This window comes from Podarcis filfolensis (genome assembly GCF_964270895.1).
Source record: "Podarcis filfolensis genome assembly, chromosome: 8".
Classification (NCBI taxonomy): domain Eukaryota; kingdom Metazoa; phylum Chordata; class Lepidosauria; order Squamata; family Lacertidae; genus Podarcis; species Podarcis filfolensis.
In genome coordinates, this window is record NC_139611.1 from 24,977,729 (window position 1) to 24,999,180 (window position 21,452).

General features: G+C 46.7%; 1 protein-coding gene across 2 annotated transcripts in view; it reads left to right on the top strand.

The window, feature by feature from the left end:
- The window catches only part of LOC310769442 (kazrin-like), a 219,015-nt gene that overhangs the window by 123,493 nt on the left and 74,070 nt on the right, over positions 1-21,452 (top strand). The window contains exon 1 of one of the 2 annotated variants that reach the window (XM_083628824.1): positions 12,997-13,172. The exons of the other annotated variant lie outside the window; for it this stretch is intronic. Within the exon in view, the coding sequence (XP_083484950.1) occupies positions 13,142-13,172 (31 nt within the window). The 5' untranslated portion in view covers positions 12,997-13,141. Of the gene's footprint in view, positions 1-12,996; positions 13,173-21,452 lie in introns of those variants that run through there. 2 annotated transcript variants of the gene reach the window in all.

Consider the following 21,452-nt stretch of genomic DNA (forward strand, 5'->3'; position numbering starts at 1 on the left):
AGATTACAGTAACTAAGAACTAGCACCCTAGTTTGCATGGTGCCTTTTTCAGACTGTAAGCCTGTGGGAAGGGACTGGCGTTTGTAAGCAGCTCTGGAGTCAGTTAGGGGGTACTGAGTTGGGTTGACCCAAGTTACATAATCAAGAAAACAAATTTAATGAGAGGTGGGCTTTGTTTTTACGTTTCTGGCATGGCAATGGAAATGATATTTTTCATTTTAATTTATTCGCACTACTATATAGGATTTTTATGGAGCCCCCTTCCCCATTTCACAGGTCACTTGACTTAATTTAATTCTGAACAATGGTTTTGGCTACAAATTGTCAGAATATACAGTGGTACCTCGGGTTACAGACTCCGTTAACCCAGAAATAGTACCTCGGGTTAAGAACTTTGCTTCAGGATGAGAACAGAAATTGCGCCGCCACCGCCATGGGAGGCCCCATTAGCTAAAGTGGTACCTCAGGTTAAGAACAGTTTCAGGTTAAGAACGGACCTCCAGAACGAATTAAGTTCTTAACCCGAAGTACCACTGTAACAGTAATAATATTGGTTTTTAATAAAAATAATTAAAAAGACAGAGAAAAATCAGAAATCTATTTTCTAAGTGCTCAACTTTTTCCATGCATTTCCACCCTATTGCTCTTCTGCTTGTTGGTGTTATTTTCTAATTAACATGAATTGTTTTATCTATTTCACCAATGGGTCCTCGCATCCCCCCCCCCCCCCCGCCGCCAGTTCCCCTTGACCACCATTCTCTGGTCTGATCTTTGTTTTTAATTCTGCAAGCCATTTGCGTTGTCTGATTACAATGTGTGAAGACGTGAAGGATCATATCTAATGGAAGCAACTTTAAAGGCATGGATAAATGCGTGTCATTTTTTGTGGCAAAGAACAACAACATTACACCTCCCTAAAAAATCCCTTTGATGGGTTCTGAGCAGGAAATGACTCCAGGTTGCTCTGTTTTCTAGGGCTGTGATTCAGAGTGTGTGTGTGAGTGAGAGAGAGAAAAAAAAAACATCAACATTTGTCCTTCCTCGTTTGCTGCAGCTGTAACGAGGGTGGGGAATTAACGAACCTCATGACACGTCTGTCACCTAATAGCATCCTGATGAATGTACCGCCCAGTGTCCTTTTCAAAATAATTACAAGTTATCAGCTATCTGGTGCTTGCTGGGAGATGGAAGTGTGGTTTGTGGGGCAGCTCCTGGGTGTTGGGAAAGCAATAATTTGGTCTCCTTGAATTATGATCATCGTGGATTACAGGAGCACCAAGAGGCGCTCATTGTTTCAGGCACTCAGCAAATGCATCTGGCAAAAAAAGCATCCCTCCTAAAAGCTCTTATTACCCTTCCGGGTCCTTTCCAAGGTCCTTCACAAAAACAGCTGGCCTTCTCCATTCCCATACAAGTCCATATTGCAATGAAAGGGGGGGGATGCCATGTCATTAGAGTTCACCTCTTCCCACATTCATACGCACAGGGCAATGTGACCCAGGCAACATTCACCCTACAGCTCTGACTTGCACTGAGTCAGACCCATCTTTGCCTACACTGACTGGCAGCAGCTCTCTGGGGTTATAGGCAGAGCACATTCCCTACACTGACCGGCAGCAGCTCTCTGGGGTTATAGGCAGAGCACATTCCCAGCCCGACCGGGAGATGCTGGGGATTAACTCTAGGACCTCCTGCAGTCCCAGCAAGTGCTCTATAAGACTGAGTTGTGGGTGCTCCTAATAAACATAGGAAGCTGCCTTACGCTGAGCCTGCTGCGAGTGGTCCACCCAGTTCAATATTGTCAACACTGGCTGGCAGCAGCTCTCCAGTGGTTTTCCCAGCCCTACCAGTAGGTGCCCCAGATTGAACCTGGGACCTTCTGCATGCAAAGCAAGTGATCTAGCACTGAGCTACAGCGAGTCCCCGCGTGAAATTGCTCCTTCCTTACTTCCCCCTAGGCATTTTATTTGTTGATTTGATCTGGGTGCCTTTTGCAATAGAAAAGCAGGATAAAATCATAGGAATGTAATCGTAGAACTGCTGTATACCTAGTCAGACCAGTGGTCCATCTAAATGAGCTTTGTCCACCCACACCAAATGGCAGCAGCTCTCCACAGTTTCAAAGCCCTAATTTCAAGGCACTGGGGACTTGAACCGGGGACCTTCTACATGCCAAGCGGATGATGCTTTGAACCGTGGCCCTTCTCTAGGGCTGGGCAATATATCGATATATCGAGAGAGAAAAAACATCAACATTTGTCCTTCCTCGTTTGCTACAGCTGTAACGAGGGTGAGGAATTAACGAACCTCATGACATGTTCGTGTCCATATGAAGCTCATATTGTGATAACAGTTTCATAAATTTTGGCCTGGCAATATATTGTGAATCATGATCTGTGTTGGGTCTGGGTGATATATCACCCAAAGCTAGTTCGAAGTCCATATTGTGATATTGGTTTCATAATTTTTGACCTGGCAATATATCCTAAATTATTGGGGGGGGGTGCGCGTGCACACACACACACGCATGTGTGCGCTATGCAAAAATGACAATGCAGGCAAAACCGTGAAGCCAGCCAATGCCTCTTCATAGCTCCATCCTTACTTCAGACGTTGTGATATATCACTATATTACAATGTTTAGCTAGTGATATATCACAATGTAGTGAAACCATTGGAGGTTTTCCAACAGAGGTTGGATGGCCATCTGTTAGGGATTCTGTGATTTTTTTTCATTGCAGGGGGTTAGACTAGATGAACCTTGGGATCCCTCCTCACTCTACGATTCTATGTTTGCTTGGTTACAGAGAAGAGAGGCATCTCATTCCCACAGGGAAAGCAGTCTGCCAGTCCAGACTGCCATTAGATTTATGCGAGGGCAGCTCCTTTCGGCCTCTTAGAGGAAGCAAGTTCCCCTTGCCTTTTCTCTCTGGTTCTTCAGCAGCTGATCTCGGCTTGTAAAGGGGCAGGCAGGGGCCAAGAGGCAGAAGCATTTCTGGCTTGTAAAAAACAACAACCCTCCATGTCCTTTAATGAGCCATTTAACTTCCCTGTCCGCACCAGTGTCCACGTTTTGTAAAACAGAGTCGAAAAGCCTGACTTTCCCAAGGTGGTAGTGGGTAGGAGGATTGGCAAAAGTTAAAGGGAGAAGGGATGGACCTAAATCAAGACCCTCGGGAGAACATCTGAAGGAGTTGAAGTGATGCAAGGCAGCAAGAGGCTTCTGCAACTCGTGAGAAAGAGAAACGAAAGGGCAGGATTGCAGGGAAGAGTCAGGGAGGCAGTCTGCATGGTCTCGGGGGTCTCCCAGACCAAACGTGGCCTTTAAGACACTCCCTAGGCTGCACCTCCCCTCCAGCCATACCTCCTTTGCCCAGGCCAGATCCCTCAGTGACGTAACTTGTTGTCCAGAAGGAAATGTGGCGCTCAGGCTAAAAAAAAGATTCATCTCCCCTGTTGTAGTTCAACAGAATCTGGAGGACGCCATTTTGCCTTCTTTTGGAATCTGCAGCAGTGGCAACAGTGGAGATGAGAGGGGCAAAGAGTATACTCTGTGCCCAAGTGGTCCCCAAAACTGGGATCAAGGATGCAACAATCATTTAACATACATCCTCTGAGCCGTTTAAGCACCCACGTTCGCTCCCACATGATGAGCAGAGCGTGGGGAGGGTGGGAGGGAGCCAGAACCGAAGACAGTAAACTGTAGACATAATGACTGTGCAGCACGATTCATTGTTGAACCCACGGAGTGGGTTTCATGCTTGATTTGGGTAGTCATTTTCTCTTTATCTCCTCAACTGTTTTGCCTCCATTTTATCTCCTTGACTCTCTTAGCTGGTGGTGATGACAGGCTGTTTTTCGAGATTTTGCTTTGGTTTGATGTTAATTGAGGGACGCGGATGGCGCTGTGGGTTAAACCACAGAGCCTAGGGCTTGCCGATCAGAAGGTCGGCAGTTCAAATCCCCGCGACGGGGTGAGCTCCCGTTGCTCGGTCCCTGCTCCTGCCAACCTAGCAGTTCGAAAGCATGTCAAGGTGCAAGTAGATAAATAGGTACCGCTCCGGCGGGAAGGTAAACAGTGTTTCCGTGCGCTGCTCTGGTTCGCCAGAAGCGGCTTAGTCATGCTGGCCACATGACCCGGAAGCTGTACGCTGGCTCCCTCGGCCAATAAAGCGAGATGAGCGCCGCAACCCCAGAGTTGTCCACGACTGGACCTAATGGTCAGGGGTCCCTTTACCTTTACCTCTGATGTTAATATTTTCACCAGCCACACCAGTATTTTAATGGTTTGGCCAGTAAAACTGAGTTAAGAACCTGGACCGGGAAGAGACTGATGGATTAGGTTAATGGCCCATGTGGTCCATCTTCCTGTTCTCACAGTGGCCAAATAGATGCATCTGGGAAACCTACAAGAAGGACCTGAGGGCAATGGCACACTCTCAACCATCGCTTCCATAGTTTCTAGCAACTGGTATTTGGAAGCATTTTTGCCTCCAACCATGGAGGCAGAACATAGCCATTGTGGCCAGTAGCCATTGGTAGCCTTCTCCTCTGATCCTCTTTCAAAGCCATCCATGTTTATGGCCATCATTGCCTCGGGTTCCATAGTTTAACTGTACTCTGTGTGAAGGAGTTCTGTTGTTCTCTCTAATGCCTGAAGAACCATCTTGTGCCCCTGGTTTCTTCCACCATCACCACCACCATGACTCCCAGATGCACCTCCAGTCTTCATCCCTAAGCCATCAAGAATTGCCTTAGCTCTACCTACAAATAGCCAGATTCTGCAGTGGCTCCACCCATTTGGCCTTTATAAAAATCCTAGATTCAAGTAGTTGTTGAGACAGAAACCAAGGCCACGTTTTTGCCTGGGCATCTCCATTTCTCAATCTTGGACTGTGGGATAAAGGGAAGCACCCATGAGCTTGTATGGAGCCTGTTTCCCTCCCTGGCAAACTTCAGGGAGTCTCCTTGCACAGATGAGATTGAGAAGGGCTTCTGGGGTGGTTGTTTATTTAACTGCAGCATCTAGTTTCCTAGAAAGGAAGCTGCTTAAAGAGTCCCTTGATGGTGCTCTCCTGAGTTTACCATTGGCCGTAGTGGCAGAGTCCAAAACCTCTGGAGAAAACATCAGAAGATCCCTGTTGGATCACGCCAGTGGCTCATCTTGTTCAGTGTCCTGGCCAGATATTATTATTTCCTGCCCCCCAATAATTTTTATTAATTTTTTCCCAAATATCTTAAACACAATACAGCTTAACAATATTATTCTCCTTTCAGTCTATATCTTACCTGAATTAACCCTCCTCCCCTCTTCTGGCTTCTCTACATTGCTCTTACTTAAGTGCGATTACTATATATACATTCTATAAATGTCTATAATCCCTTAATAAATTTTTGTATTATACTTTAGACATACATTCCTTATTATATTACAGCATTACATCGTGTGGTCTAACCAAATGTTTCCAATAAACATTATGAGTTTTATTTCAATCCTGTGAGTGTCTTTATTTATGTACTGTTTTCTCTAAGTATACCATAAATTTGGACCATACTTTTTGGTTCTCATCATCCTGCTGTAGGATTCTTCCAGTTAGCCTTGCTATTTCCGCATACTCCAATACTTTCTGTTGCCATTTTTCAGTTGTCGGAATATCCTGTTGTTTCCATCTCTGTGCGAGGAGTAGTCTTCCTGCTGTTGTGGCATACAGGAAGAATTTCTGATCTTCCTTTTTAATGTCCTCTCCAAACATTCCTAGCAAAAATGCCTCTGGTTTTTTTATAAAAGGTGTGCCTAAATATATTTTTAAACTCATTATACACACTATCCCAAAAAGTCTTCCTGGCCAGGTATTAATATGGGCCTCGTGCAAGCAGGACCTGAATTGCAGCAGCAACACTCTCCCCACTTGTCATTCCCAGGGACTGGTATTCAGAGGCATTTCCTGTCTGCCGTCGCCCTCCCCGTTCTCTAGAATCCTGCCACTTTGTTTCGCAACCATGGCTTGGGGTAGCAACGCTGGCCGCCAGCCCACTTCTGCTAAACGTTTCCTTTCCACTGCCTCTCCTAGGCACCATTAAGACAGCGGTTCCTCTCCCCCTTTTCCCACGAGGACGACCCTTTAATTCACTTTGGTGCCATATACTCGCATTTACGTGTTGCAAGCAAGCGAGAGTCCTTGTTCTTGCAACACTTCCAACTTTTAAGTGACGAGAAGTGCATTGTGCATGTGGGGGGGAAGTCTGCTGCTTGATCGAATCAATGTCTCTCACTTTGGCCAGCTTGGGATGTGTGCGCAGGAAGCAAATGGCAGCCCCAGTTGTTAGCTTTCTTCCCCATCGGAAGTCGCTCTGTTGCTGAAGCCACCTGCAGAAAGAAAGCCTTTCGCACCAACACCTGGTCTCTGGGAGTTGCCTCACTCTCTGATCAACGAGGACATAGCATTTAGAGGTCGGGCGAATTCTGCCCCTGCAAAGCTCCCTCAGCAGCGCTTTGCAGGCACCAAGAATCAACCAGTTGCTATGGTTGCAAAGCCCTGTGCATGACTCTGGGTGAACCCTGACCATCAGCTGGTTGCCATGGCTGAACTCGAGTGTTGTGCAGCACTTTGAAGCTCTGACAGTCAGCTCAGAATATAGGAAGCCGCTTTATCCCGAGGTAGACCATTGGTCCAGCTCACTTAGTGATGCCTGCACTCACTGGCACTGTGGTGTTTGCCCGTTCTTTTTAAAATGTCTGTACAGGGGGAGAGAAAGAGTTAATAGGTAGACCAGGAGAAAAGGCAGAGGTGGAGCCTACCTGTTTATAAAAGGGCTAAGCCCAAGGTTTGGGTTGTTTGGTTTTAGTTGGTTGGTTGGGAAAGCAGTTGGCAGACAGTTGGAAATAGAGAGACAGTTAGTGCAGTTGGTTCTTGTGTGAGGGGAGTAGAAGAGTTAGAGACAGGATAAAAATAAGACTAAGAAGGTCAAGAGTAACGTTTTGAATGCAGTTAAAGTTTATTTGTGTCTGCAATAAACTACACTCTTCTTTGTTAACTTAAGAACCTGACTGAGAGTGATTTACCGGGGAGGACCTGGTTGGTGGCAGCGTATTAGTGGTGCACGGGTCAATAGTTCATGAGATGACCGGGGGCTCCGTACGAACGCCACAGGCTCTCCAGGGTTTCAAACAGGGGACATTCTCACCCCAATGTGGAGAAGCCAGGGGCAAAGGAAAGGGGGTTCGGGGTGTGTGGTCTGCCCCGGGTGTCATCCTTGGGGGGGGTGACAAAATGGCACACCGTGGGGGGCAGCACTTACCGCAGTGCACCCAAACCATGCATCTCTCCTGGGAGTGACACGGTGGCTCGGGGCCCCACAGTGTGCCCAAAATGGCAGCATGGGGCTTGCATCCACAAGGCAGACTCCGTGGGCAGCTCACTGCACCGCCCCCTGGGTGGATTGCCGCGGTGCCCCCAGGTGGTGCCCCCATGCGCAGGCCCAGACAGAGGGGGGGCCATATGGGCCACTTGGCCTGGGCCTCCAATTCCAAAGGGGGCCTCGCTCAACATATTTATCTATATTTTCCATTTTGTCTTTATATGCAGATACGGTTCAAGCCTTGAAATAAAATTATTTGTCAGCATAACTTTTGTGAAAATTATTTATATACTTACTTATTTATAAGACTTCAGTTATCCCCAGGGTAAAAAAGGGGGCACATTTTCTACCTGGCCCGGGCCTTTGCCTGGCTCTGCAAGGCCCTGCCCATGCGCAGCTGTGAGGAGGTGGGAACCTTTAGTCTCAGCAACTGGTTTCATGGAATAAGACCCAGAGGGAATGAGCTGCTGTGCTTATTATGCCTGACACTCAGCCAAGTCTGTGAAGAACGTGTTTTTGCTACTAGAAAGTTAACACCAACTTTGAATTGTATAATTTTCCGACAGGCTCACTCTGTGACACCTGACATCATTGTGGTGCCGGATCACTGAGAGGTGGGGTTGCCACACCTACTGGTCAAACTTGGGGTGGCAGAGGGAGAGATCAATAGATTCACCCTGCTGGCCTGATCCAATACCCCACTGCTAGTCAAAATACTTGCACTTGGTTTCTATGAGTACTACCTCTTAACCTTAAGGTTCCCAGGTTACTCTTGTCTCACAGCTCTTAAAGGAACAGGCACCACCTTCTGTTGGAGGAGTGTAAGGCCACCTCACCCAGTTTCAGGAAGCTACCTTAAAAAGAAGAAAGTCTCCCCAAAACTTTTCTTGTAGCAAATTGGGTGTCTGTGCCTTAAGGGGCCCGAGATGCCCAGGAAATAGATTTGCTTCAAGTGTCCATATATTAATTGCAGTAGTTGCTCTTTCACCAGCTCCATGAATTTGGAGCTAACCCCAAATAATTTCAAAGCATCAGGAAGCTGTTTGGCTTAAGGGGACTAGCAACGCAGTGGTTTGGCTGTCGATTGGAGGTCACTGGTTTGACTCTAAACCAAATTAGCATTGCTTCCTTGGATAGTTATTGCCGGTTCCACGAGGGCAGCATGAGAGTGAAAAAGGTATTGCCTGTCAGGCGAAATCCCAAGTTTCTAGATTAAAAAGATGTTTCTAGCTTCAAAGATGGCACCACCATTTGGCCTCTAACTATCTATGGCCTTTTAGAAGTGGGTGGGGTGATTTTAATGCATTTCCCCCTTGGTTTAAATGTATCCATGTGTGTTGTTTATTTGCTTGGTGGTAAGTTGCTTTGGGGACATGGGTGGCGCTGTGGGTTAAACCACAGAGCCTAGGACTTGCTGATCAGAAGGTCGTCAGTTCGAATCCCTGCAACAGGGTGAGCTCCTGTTGCTTGTCCCTGCTCCTGCCAACCTAGCAGTTCGAAAGCACGTCAAAGTGCAAGTAGATAAATAGGTACTGTTCCGGCGGGAAGGTAAACGGCGTTTCCGTGCGCTGCTCTGGTTCGCCAGAAGCGGCTTAGTCATGCTGGCCACATGACCCGGAAGCTGTATGCTGGCTCCCTCGGCCAGTAAAACGAGATGAGCACCGCAACCCCAGAGTCGGCCACAACTGGACCTAATGGTCAGGGGTCCCTTTACCTTTACCTTTAAGTTGCTTTGAGTTGCCTGGGGCAAGGAAAAGCAACTAACGAGTTTAATAAAATACAAATAGACTTGCTGGATCAAGCCAAAGGAGGCCCATCCTGTCTAGAATCCTGTTCTCACCATGATCATTTAGATGCCCCAATGGGAAGCCCATGAGCAGAACCTGGGTGCAACAGCAGCACTTTCACTACTTGCAATTCCCAGCAACAACAGGAATCTGGAGGCAGTGGAAGGAGATCATAGCCGTGCGCAGCCATCCTCCTTGCACACACTCAGGCACACATGCGATGACCGATTGCCCTACAGTTTTGCAATCCAAATAGGCCCGCCAGAAAAAAATCTTAAAAACAAGAGGCAGGCCTGCTAAAGGTTACCAGGCAAATCGAAGATACAAGCCCGCTTGAGTCTTGGCTTGTAATCCCGAGCATTACTGCATTAAGGAAAGCGATTCGTGATAGCTTACATAACAGGCTGTTGCTTCCTCGCAGTCCCTCCTAACAGGATTTATTAAAGGAGGGGAGACTTAGAGGGAAAAGTGTTCTGCTCATTAAGCCTGCCCCTTTGAGACATCAAGTTCATGCTCTTTTTAAATGTCTCCAACACAATCAATCCAGCGAAAGCAGAATCTGCTGCCGTGAGTCGCTCTGGCAGCCCAAGCCTGTTGCGATTTCTGTGGAGGGTGGTGGGACTCTCGTATCAGAATAGACAGATCTGTCAGTTTCGCTTTCTCGCAGTTTCTCATTCTTCCTTTTAAAAGAAAGGAGTTTGTTTTAAAATACAGTCAACACAACTTATATGCGTTGAACCTGCACAATTTCAATTTTATGCAGTCAAAGGCCAGACGCAATCACGCAGACTGAATGCATGGAAAGCGGAGAGCTTTTTGTGTGGGGTTTTTCCAATGTGGAAGGAGTTTTTAAGTTCTCCCTCTTGCTTAGTGGGCTATGACAGGGTCTAGCAAGCTTTCACAGGACAGCCCCGCAAGATTTCATAAGAGCCTCCCAGAGCCTGGTAAGCAAGTCTGAGAGCTTAAAAGCACTGTGCCTTGCTTAGGGGCAAGGTCTGCTCAGCACATGACTCTAGAAGGTAAGATTGCTTGCACAGGGATGATTCCAAGGGGGTGCTCTGACGGGACATGTTTTTGCTTATATTCCATTCCAGGAACATAACCCCCACACGAGTTGCAAGTCCCTCTATGAGAAACAAAATTACAATCAACAAACTTTCCCAACATCCCCTTTTCCTCCCCATACAACCAGTTGCCAGCGTTAAGGTGAGAATTAGGATGCTGTCGTTTCTCATTTTTTTCTTCAGTAATTCAGTGTGACTTACAAGTGCAGTTCAGGAGAATCTGGGGCTACTCCAGTTTGTCTGTACAAATGGTCAGGGGCACAGTGAAGATATTCAAAATCATGTAGACTGTATTTGTAAAGAAGCAGCTGTCGAGAGTTTTCCAGTAAGTTTAAAATGCTTTAAGTAAGTTTAAAATTATTTACTTACAGATTCAAGGTCTTAGTCATGCATTGTTCCCTGCAGCAGCAAGGATAATACAGGCAATATACTCTTGTGTAGAAAATACAGCAAGATAGCTTCAGCCATGTGCTCTAAGCTCAGAGCTAGCTTAGAAATGTCTGTCCTCACTGGCTACATGCTGCAGAACAAGTTTGTGTTTCTAAATTAATTGTGCAGAAACCCTAAGATGGCTCTGTTAGAAGTCATGTGCCCATCTGGACTAAACATGATCTCCTTAGATGTCCTTCTTCAATGGTTACATTGTGAGAAAGAATATGGACAAAGGAGGGACCTTGACTTCCTTCCATGGTGAGGGGGCATCACCTAACTGAGTCTATCTAGCGATAGCAGTTGTACTTAATTATGTTTGACTGCAGTGTCTCACAATGTGGTGGTGGCACTTCAAACAGCACTTTTGAGAAGTGCTTTAAGACAGCCCCCAGCTCAATTACTTCTCAAAAGCACTGTTCGATGTAGCTTGCACATTTCTTCCAGGGAACCAATGTCCCTTGGCATCTCCCAACAGGGTGAAGCTGCCTTTAGCAAAAAGGACTGGTGTTTCTTCATTTGTAGCCTTGTCCCCAAATGCTGAATCAAGTTGCCTACCCCCGAGCTGCTCCACTGGAAGCAAAAGCAGTTCAGGGGATTAAGGAGAAACCTGTTGGGTCCCATTCCAAAACCATGTAGCGCTGTGACTTCATGGAAACATTGAGAAAGAAGATCTAATTATTATTATTTTTAAATCCTCTTTTGCCATCTGCTGGCAACCACTGGGCAGTGTTTGGCTTGCCAGTGCCAACCAGTGGGAATTGTAGAGCTGGAAGGGACCCAGAGGGTCATCTAGCCCAACCCCCAACCTGATTGGACATATAATGGTTTTGTATAATTCTGTGGTATAACTGCACTTGGAATACTATGTGCAGGCAGTGTGGTATAGTGGTTAGAGTGTTAGACTAGGACCTGGGAGACCAGGGTTAAAATCCCCACTTGGCCAGTCTGTCGCTCTCAGCCTAACCTACCTCACAGGGTTGTTGTGAGGATAAAAAAGGAGCGAGGGGCAGAGCCCACAGGAGAAAATGCTGGGAATAAAGGCTTGCATTCAACTAATTCCTGCTCAGAGCAGACCCATTAAAATTAATGAAACTAAGTTAGCCCTGCCTGTTAATTTCATTGGGACTACTCTGAGTAGGCCTAGTGTTGCAGTCATTGCTAGTCGTGCTCAGAGGAGACCCACCGAAGCTAATAGGTCAATGTAATGAAGACATACAAAAATGCTTTATATGAAGAGGGAAGATTGCCTTGCAAAAATGTGTTTATTGGGAGAAATTTGCTCAGAGATAGAGGAAGAAGGAATGGGACTAAGTGCTGGCACATCCATGCTTTGCATGCGAAAGATTCCAGGTTTCAAATTTTATTTGAAACCATGAGGACTACCATCTTTACAAGACGGACCATAGTGTCTTGCATGCAGAAAACGTCCCAGGTTCAGTCCTTAGCATCTCTGGGTAGAGTTGGGAACTAGACATGTCTAAAAACCTCGGAGACCTGCTGCCAGTCACTGTGGACCAAAGGCTGCTAACTTAATGGCTGTTCTGATGTTGTAGGACTGCAATTCCCATCACTCCCTGACCATTGGTCATTCTAACTGGGACAAGGAGAGTTGGAGTTCAGCAATGTCTCTTTATATGAGCAGGTCTCTCATGCCCAAGTGCCGTCCTCCCTGACTGGCAGCAGCAGCAGCTCTCCTGAGCTGAGAAATGCCTGTTCCTGGTTGTAGTCCCCAAAATCTGGGACTGCACATGAGTGCTTAGCTGTGATTCCTGCATTGCAGGCAGTTGGGCATTGAGTCTTGGGGATCCCTTGTAATTCTATGATTAAACAGAGGTTGGGTGACCATCTGTCAGGGATAACTTAGCTGTGATTCTTGCATCACAGGGGGTTGGGCTGGATGACCCTTGGGGACCCCTTCCAACGCTACAATTCTATGATTTGATGTGCAAAACATGTGCTCTGCCTCGGAGCTACAAGCCTCTCTCTCCCCTCTCATCCCCAGCGTGACGGGGCAGTGCATTATGGGAGGACGGCAAATTCTTGTACCAAAGCTTTTCCTTCCCAGTCTCTTTCTTCCCTTTTCTTCTCCGTGATTCTAATAGTGGGGCCGTTTGGCACCTTCCCCCGTGAGAAGGAAAGGGGCGGCCTGGCTGAGCAGCTTCAAAAGAAAGAGCTGAGTCCTGAAATCTTGTTTGGTGCAGCTTAAAACCTCTGATCGGAAGGCTGAGCCAGGCAGGTGAAGTTCTCTCCCTGGGCACGCCTCCTTCCTCTTAGCTCATGCTGGCAAACTCTGCAACCTGTAACAGGGTCAGGTTCCAAGGTGCTCAGGTAGCGCAAAGGGCACTTCCTGCTTTGGTGGGGAGGAGTCAGGAGGGGAAAGAAAGAAAAAGAAAGAAAGAAAGAAAGAAAGAAAGAAAGAAAGAAAGAAAGAAAGAAAGAAAAGAAATCTTTCAAATCTCCAGGGCCGAGTCTCCCCTTCCCCTCTCCAGACTCCGCACCATGAAGTCGGAAAGCGAGGAGAACAAACCTGGTATGTGGGGAGAGATGTTGCTTCCACGGTTACCTGTCTGAAAATAGCTACCTCGTCTCGGGCCTCGTCTTTTGTGGGGCTTTTGCTGAGGGTGTTTGAACGGAGATCCCTTTTGCCACATTCTGGGCTGGCTTTCCTTGTCCTGCGAGTGAGCTTGTGTAAGTTTGTGCATTTGTTACAACAGCCTCAGGGAAACACCAGAGGCCACATGGGCAGGCTGTTGTTGTGCAGGCAAGTCTCCGCCGTCTTCTTTTTTAAAAAGCACCTTGTCAGTCGCTTTTAAACTTGCCGAGGCGCGAGAACTAGGAGCAGCCACCCAGAACGGCTCTCTCTCTCTAGGGCATGGTTCATTTTTTCCCTTCCGTGTTTCAGAGAAGGGGAATGGGAGCCAGCGCTGAGCCTCTGAAATGATAGCCTTCAGGGAGGTGTGGTTGCGACGCTACTAACAGGGCACCCGAGCCCCAAACAGTGAAGGACTTGTTGGATAGTGCCTTGTTCGAAGGCTGGGAGTTTGACAGGCCGGGAGTGGGAGGTGGGCCCTCGGTGCATGAGATAATTCTTAACGTGATCTGTGGTTGCTAGGAGCCCATTGGCACCTTGGGTTTTAATTGGGATCGCCCTTCCGGGTTGCCTCATTGCCAACTGTCTTGGGTCGGGGGCCTTCGGCACACAGGGTTGGAGAACAGCTGTCAGGAAAGGTGTGCTGCACCTGAGGGTGTGTAGCGGTGTGTGTGCCGTGGCTTGCGTGTTCTTCTCGTGCTCATGCCGACGAGGAAATTGCAGGAAAGCAGCAAAAAGAACAGGCCAGGGGGGATGTGTAGGTGATGTCAGAGGGTGGGGTCCCTCGAGCCAAATCGGCTGCAGCCTCCCTGGAACCTACACAGTATTTCCTGGCATTAATATAGGCAGCCATATATGTGATGCCCTGCAGGTGTTGGACTCCAACTCCCATCAGCCCCTGCCAGCATAGCTAGTGCTCGGGCATGATGGGAGTTGTTGTTGCTGCTGCAGGCATCCGCCTGCCTTGAGAGACAATGGAGTATGCTTCTGGGGGTGAAGTCAAACTGCTGTTTTAGCAGCACTGAAGTGACCTGGGCAGTATGTATGGAGGCCCTGGGCTGCCCAGATGACAAGACCCCTGTCTCGGCCTCACGGATGTGGTCCAAAGGAAAGCAGAGCAATACACTTGGCACCAGCTTGGCTACAGGAATTGCCAGAAGGAGGTGTACAAGGTGCCACCCAACTGCCTTAGGGACTCCACTCCGGATTTGTGTAGCGTTTACTCCTTAGCCTTTTTCTTCTCCCAAAGATATTTTGCAATGCAGCAGAGATTTAGGATCAGAGCTTTCTTTCTCCTAGATGAGCTACCTTCCCAGGTTGATGAGCCCCATCTACCTCTCACTTCCCTTTACAGCACATGCAGAAACTGCCTTCTTGGCTGTTGGGCCCACTATTGGTCCACCAGAGCCTGCCTTCGCATGCAGGGGAAGTCCCTAACTCACCAAGAGTTTGAGACCTATCGGCTACCCTCACCTGGTTTAGCTGGCTGGTCAAAGCTGTTCCCAGGGTGTGGCTGCTGTCACCTGCTGACAGCTTCTAGGAGCCCCAGGTGAGAGCTGAGTGCAAGGTGGGTAAACTACCCCAGAAGCAGCATGATGCCCAACAACATCTTGAGGGCACCATGTTGGTTACCGCTGATCTACCCCCACCCCCGTGTGATCCTGAAGGATGACAGGTGGAGTCTCTAGCCCAATATCTCTCCAGAGTTGAGGAGGGAAATCTCCCATGTACGTAGCTCAGTGACAAAGAATCTCAGTCCAGTATATCTGAAAGAGCATCTTCACCCCCATCATTCAGCCCAGACACTGAGGTCCAGCACCAAGGGCCTTCTGGTAGTTCCCTCACTGCGAGAAGCCAAGTTACAGGGAACCAGGCAGAAGGCCTTCTTGGTAGTGGCACCCGCCATGTGGAACACCCTCCTACCAGATGTAAAGGAAATAAATATCTGACTTTTAGAAGACATCTGAAAGCAGCCCTGTTTAGGGAAGCTTTTAATGCTTGATGCATTACTGTATTTTAATATTTTGTTGGAAGCCACCCAGAGTGGAAGCCCAGCCAGATGGGCGGGGTATAAATAAATTATTATTATTATTATTATTATTATTATTATTATTATTATTATTATTATTTATTTGCATCCAGGTTCAATCTCCAGGAAGGGCTGGGAATGTCCCCAGCCTCAAACCCAACACCGCAGCTGCCAGCCAGTGTTGACAATACTGGGCTAGATGGACCAATGGCTCAGTTGTAGGCAGATTCCCATGCTTCTCTATCTGCAGAAGTGTGAGAGATTTGTGGCCTTTGCTGTGTGCCCACATGAGAGTTCAATGAGAGTAGTGATGGGGTGCTTATATGAATGGATGGGTACCGTTCACCATCATAACAAGCCATGTGGCCGAAGGACAACATGCTTTCTTCCCCCCAGATGTCACTCAAGGCAGGAGAGTTAAAAGTTGCATGTGACTTTCTCTTTCCTCTAAGGCAGGGATGAGGTACCTATGTTCCTCCAGGTGTTGCTGGAATCTATCCCATCATCCCTGGCCATTATCCCTTCTGGCTGCAATTAATGGAGTCATCTGGAAAGCTACAGCTTCCCTATACCTGATCTATGTCCTGAAATCACTGATACAATACTTAGGAAGGAGAGAGAGAAATTCCTTGCTGAGATCTGAGGGGCAACGACTGGAACCTTGACCAGCTTTTGCATTGCACAGAACCTTAGCAATTGTTCTATACAAGAAGTGTTTTGCAGCCATGAGTATGTTCGTCCTCTCAAGAGCTTTGTGAATAGTCCCATTTTGCAGGTGGAGGAACAGAGACTGAGAACGAATGACTTGCTCCAGGTTACCCATGTAGCTGAAACAATGGCAGACTTTTTCCCTCTTTTCCCCTGCCTCGATTTCCCTATTTTTGTTCTTTCCTCACCTGTTGAGTTTTAAATTGTAAGCTGCTTGGGGCAAGGACTTGTCCTCCTATAAAGATGCACACAGAGGGACCTTTATAGATAAGAAGTAAATACAGCATTGCAGACAGTGAAACGGGCAGCCTAAACCCTGCTGGTCTCAAGTGGTGCAAAGGCTTTGGCTGTTTTCCTCACCCGCAATAGAATCATAGATTTGTAGAGTTGGAAGGAATCCCAAGGGTCATCTAGTCCAACCCCCAGCAATGCAGGAATTGCAACTAAGAGGCCCCCAATTTTTGAGCTTGCAGAGACGGGTGGTGATGTAGGCTCAGTGCTTTCGCACATTCATCTGTAAGATCACTTGCAATGTGAAATCATGAGGACTAGATGGTTATAATTCTGTAAATAATGAGCCATAGCGCCAAAGACTGGGAAATGGATAAACGTTTCAAAGTTCTTTGGAAACTTTTGCCTGGCTCTCATTCTGCATAGAAATCAAAAACTCCAATTATACACCAATTAAAAACAACCCCTAAAGCAAACTACCCTTTCTAAATTATGGAAGTTGTGTTTTTTTTAATCTCTTCCCTGTGTGGTCTGCATATTGTTATATCAAAGAGTAGATATTTGGAAAGTATTCCGCCTCCCCAATCTCCAGCCTGAATCCTCAGATGAAGTTACAATTTAACTTTTGGGTAGTGGACTTTGTCCTTGTATGGAAGGAACCCTACAAACACACCCATTAACTGGAAGAGATTGGGAACACTGGTCCTAAACCAACCCACCCACTTACTGAAGTTAACAAACCTAAGTTAGTTGTGTCCATTAACTTCAGCAGGTCTACTCTGAGTAGGAATAGCATTAGCCAAGACCCCATGGAATTTGGCTGACTGCCCAGACCAGGGTTTCCCAAACTTGAGTCTCCAGCTGTTTTTTGGACTACAAGTCCCATCATCCCTAGCTAGCAGGACCAGGGGTCAGGGATGATGGGAATTGTAGTCCAAAAACAGCTGGAGGCCCAAGTTTGGGAAGCCCTGCCTTAGGCAATGAAGCTGTTTGGAGGTTAAAAACAAACAAACCTAGCACTTCATCCAAACACTCCTATTTAAATTTTCTCTTATCTATATTATTATTCTTAATATCATTATCATTATTACTTACTACGTTTGTCACTTTTAACCAAAAAAAAAAGTTTTGAAGTCATTTATTTATTTCTTATGTATTTATTCATTATTGAGTTCAATGAGACTTGCTCCCACATTCAGTGTGTATATGGCTAAACACCGGCCCTTCAGATTTTATTGGACTCCAACTCCCATCATCCCTGACCATTGGCCATGCAAGCTGGTGAATGGTGGGAGTTTAGAGTCCAGCAACATGAGGCAGGCACTTGTTCACCACCCCTGTTGTGTGAAGGATTGCACCTTAGCCCCCACCCAGGAGTAGTAAAAGGTAAAGGGACCACTGACCATTAGGTCCAGTCGCGGACAACTCTGGGGTTGCGGCGCTCATCTCACTTTATTGGCTGAGGGAGCCGGTGTGCAGCTTCCAGGTCATGTGGCCAGCATGACTAAGCTGCTTCTGGCGAACCAGAGCAGTGCACGGAAACGCTGTTTACCTTCCCGCCGGAGCGGTACCTATTTATCTACTTGCACTTTGACGTGCTTTCGAACTGCTAGGTTGGCAGGAGCAGGGACCGAGCAACGAGAGCTTACTCCATCCCAGGGATTCGAACCACCAACCTTCTGATCGGCAAGTAGTAGTAGCTCCAAATTTTGGAGAGAATTTTGTTTAGATGCCCTCCCTGAGTAGACCAACCTCCTTTTTCACTCCCATCAACACTCTCTGCAGACACATCATACATTTGAAGTACTCTTACATCACTCTAACAGTCATGAAGCATTCTGGGAACTGTAGTTTGGTAAGGGTCAGAGAATTATATCTCTGGAAGGCCAACGCTCTGACAAACTACAGTTCCCTGGATTCCCTGTGGCTGTGAAAGTGGTATAAAAGTGCTTTAAATGTATGGTGTATGGCTGTGACAGGTGCTGTTTTTCTAATACTAAAAAAGAGGTGCCAGAACTCACCAAGAACGCCTCCCTTGTTCTCACATAATGGCAATGGCAGCCACCTGAAAGGTGCCAGAAATGAGTTCCAGCTGGAAAAAACACCCCTGGGTGTAAGACACTTGTTTGCCAGGCTCCTTCCAACTCTTAAGATGCTCTGATTCCTATGCCCACTTACCTGGGAGTCGGCTATATCCACATTCAGCCATACAACTCAGTGGACTTACTTCTGAGTAGAGAAGAGCCCATCACTCTTTGAAACTGGGACTGCACTCCTCTTGACATAAACGCTTTCCTGTACTCAATATTTGGGGCGTCTTTGTGAATAGACATGCATGCAGCTTCCACTGCGTACCATTCCACTGGCTGTTTGCTTTCGAAGAAGGGGTGATACACCTGTTGTAACAACAGGTCAAATTAGATCCCTCCTTCTTTTCACTTTCGATTAGTTACAAACATGGGGCATGGTTTGCATTGTCATTTTCCTCCTCAACCCCCTGGGATTGATTAGTTAGAGGTGGGCAGACCGAGAAATTGGGGAGAAGCGGACTGTCTGATGCTTGGTGTGCCAAAAGAGTCTACGCTGGCTGAGCAACGCTCGGCCTTGGATGAATAGCTTGGTAGATATAGCTTTGCCTCTGGTTATAGCAGGTCAGTTATCTTGTGCTGACCTCTTTGGATAAGTGGGCAATTTGTAGTGTCTTTTTCTTTTTGCTGCAAATCTGTCTCCTTAAAAGCTGTGGGTGAATGCTGCCGGTGTTTCACTGCTTGGGAACTTAAGAAGGGTCACATCTCAGTGGTAGAACATCTGGTTTACATGCAGAAGGCTCCAGGTTCAGTTCCCAAAATCTCCAGGAGATCCTACCTGAAACCATGGAGAGCTATAGTGGTACCTTGGGTTACAGACACTTCAGGTTACGGATGCTTCAGGTTACAGATTCCGCTAACCCAGAAATAGTGCCTCAGGTTAAGAGCTTTGCTTCAGGATGTGAACAGAAATCGCACGGCGGTGGCGCGGCAGTAGAGGGAGGCCCCATTAGCTAAAGTGGTGCTTCAGGTTAAGAACAGTTTCAGGTTAAGAACGGACCTCCGGAACGAATTAAGTTCTTAACCCGAGGTACCACTGTACTGCCTGTCAGTGCAGACAATAATTATCTAAATGGACCAATGGTCTGACTTGGTAGTAAGGCAGTGGTACAGGTTCCTCAGAATATAGGAGGAACCCTACTGGATCAGGCCAAAGGTCCATCTAACCAGTGGCCAACTAGAACTCAGAGGAGGCCAGAAGTCAGTTTCTCTTTTTTTGGTTGCCACCTGGCTGATGATATTCAGGGGTAGACTGTTCCTAGACATGGGGGTTGTATTGAGCTGTCATGACTAATATCTGCTATATGACTGATGTCAATGCTTGTCCAGCTCTTGAACCAGTTAATGTATATATTTCTGAGTGCATTTTCTCCCACAGTGTGCCTTTCTTAGCTTAAAACTGTACTGCAGAACTTGCGGTACAGCAAAATCCAAGAGATAATTCTGTTCTGTGTATTTATCTGGGAGGTGCAAATTAGGTCATCTCCCTTAAAAATGCAGAACAAAGGAAATTCTCCATATTCCTCCATAATTGAAGTGGAGGGGGGGTATAATTGCTCCCACTTACTGAAGTGGGCAGCGAGCTAGAGATACCTTCCTATACACATAAAAATGTAAGGCTGTCATCGCACAGCCCCCATTGGAAGATTTGTAGATTCAAGAGGATGGTGGCTTCATAATTGTGCAGAAGGTGAAAAGGATGCTTAGTAGTTGCAGTATGCAAGAAGAGGAAGTTACAGAAGGCTATTATGAGAGTAGTTTGTGTGCAAGAGGGGATGGGGGGGAGTAAGGGAGGATGCATGGACAATGGGGGTGAAGGTGAAAACAGGTGCACAGTGGGGCTGTGGAATAGAGGAGAGAAGTGGATTCAGATATAGGTTTGGGAATGCGAAAAACAAACTTTGTCTGTACATGGGTTGGGGAGGTGAAGTTCTTCAGGGTAAATTTGGGGAGAGTGGCAGACTGCTGGCTATCAGAGCCAGCATGTGTGCATTCATGTTTATGTGTTGGCTCAGACCAAAGGAATGGGTTCTCAATGTTGAGATTCTTCCCCTCCCCCCACTGCCTGAATTTTTTCTCTCTTCTGAAAAAGAAGAGAGTTGTTTCTAAAAATACAAACAATTATTGCAGTACAATGCTTAAAATAATACTGGTTTGCTGATGTGTGTTTTTTAAATTTCTTTTTGCTTTCAACTTTTTATGATTTTATTGTTTGGTTTCATGGTTTTTATATGGTTGCAAACCGGTGTGATGTATCTTTATGACACAGCGACACAGAAATTATATACCATATTTTTCTGTGTATAACACGCCCCCATGTATAAGACGCCCCCTATTTTGGGGGACTCCAATTTAAGAAAATGGGGGGAGATGGCCCCGTGTATAAGATGACCCCCCATCCCCCACTTTAAGCATTATTTTACAGTAAAAAAACCTAGACTTTACACAGAAAAGTACTGTCGTGTGTGTGTGTGTGTGTGTGTGTGTGTGTGTGTAAAGTAACCAGCACATAAACAGATACAACTGTGCATATGACTGTACAAAAATATTTATGTGTCCATACGTACAAAATCAGGCTACGGAAATGTTGTACCGGATGTTGACTCTTTTACGCTATACATAATTAGGTTGCATATAATTAGTTGGGCTTTTTTTTAAAAAAAGTTACAATGCACAGGCAGCTCAGGCCTAAGGAGTCGCCCTGTGCAATAGGTGGTCTAATGGGGGCAAAGCTCAGTTAGGTCAGAACTTCCGGATCCTGTGTCAAAATTTGTTTAAAATGGATTCCTCCTGCATCCCTTAGTCCACCTAGTTCAGCATCCCATTCTCACGGTGGCCAGCCAGTTGCTGGTGGGAAATTCACAAGCAGTTTCTCCCCAGCAACTGATCTGGTCCACAGATCTACTTTCTGATCTGAGCCCCGGTGTGGACTTATTTGAGTAGGTTATGTTCACTGCAAAACAAAACAAATCCTCAAGGATCTCTACTTATGACCTCACCACCACCACAAAAACAAAATAAAATCCCTGCCCCATTCCCTTCTCAGCCTCCTTTGCAAAGTACTTCCTAGCCTCTCTGGTTCCTCTGAAAGATGTGCTCATTGCCTTGTTAATAATTACCTCCAGTTGTGTGTGTGTGTTTTGCTTCCTTGGTGCAATGCAAGGA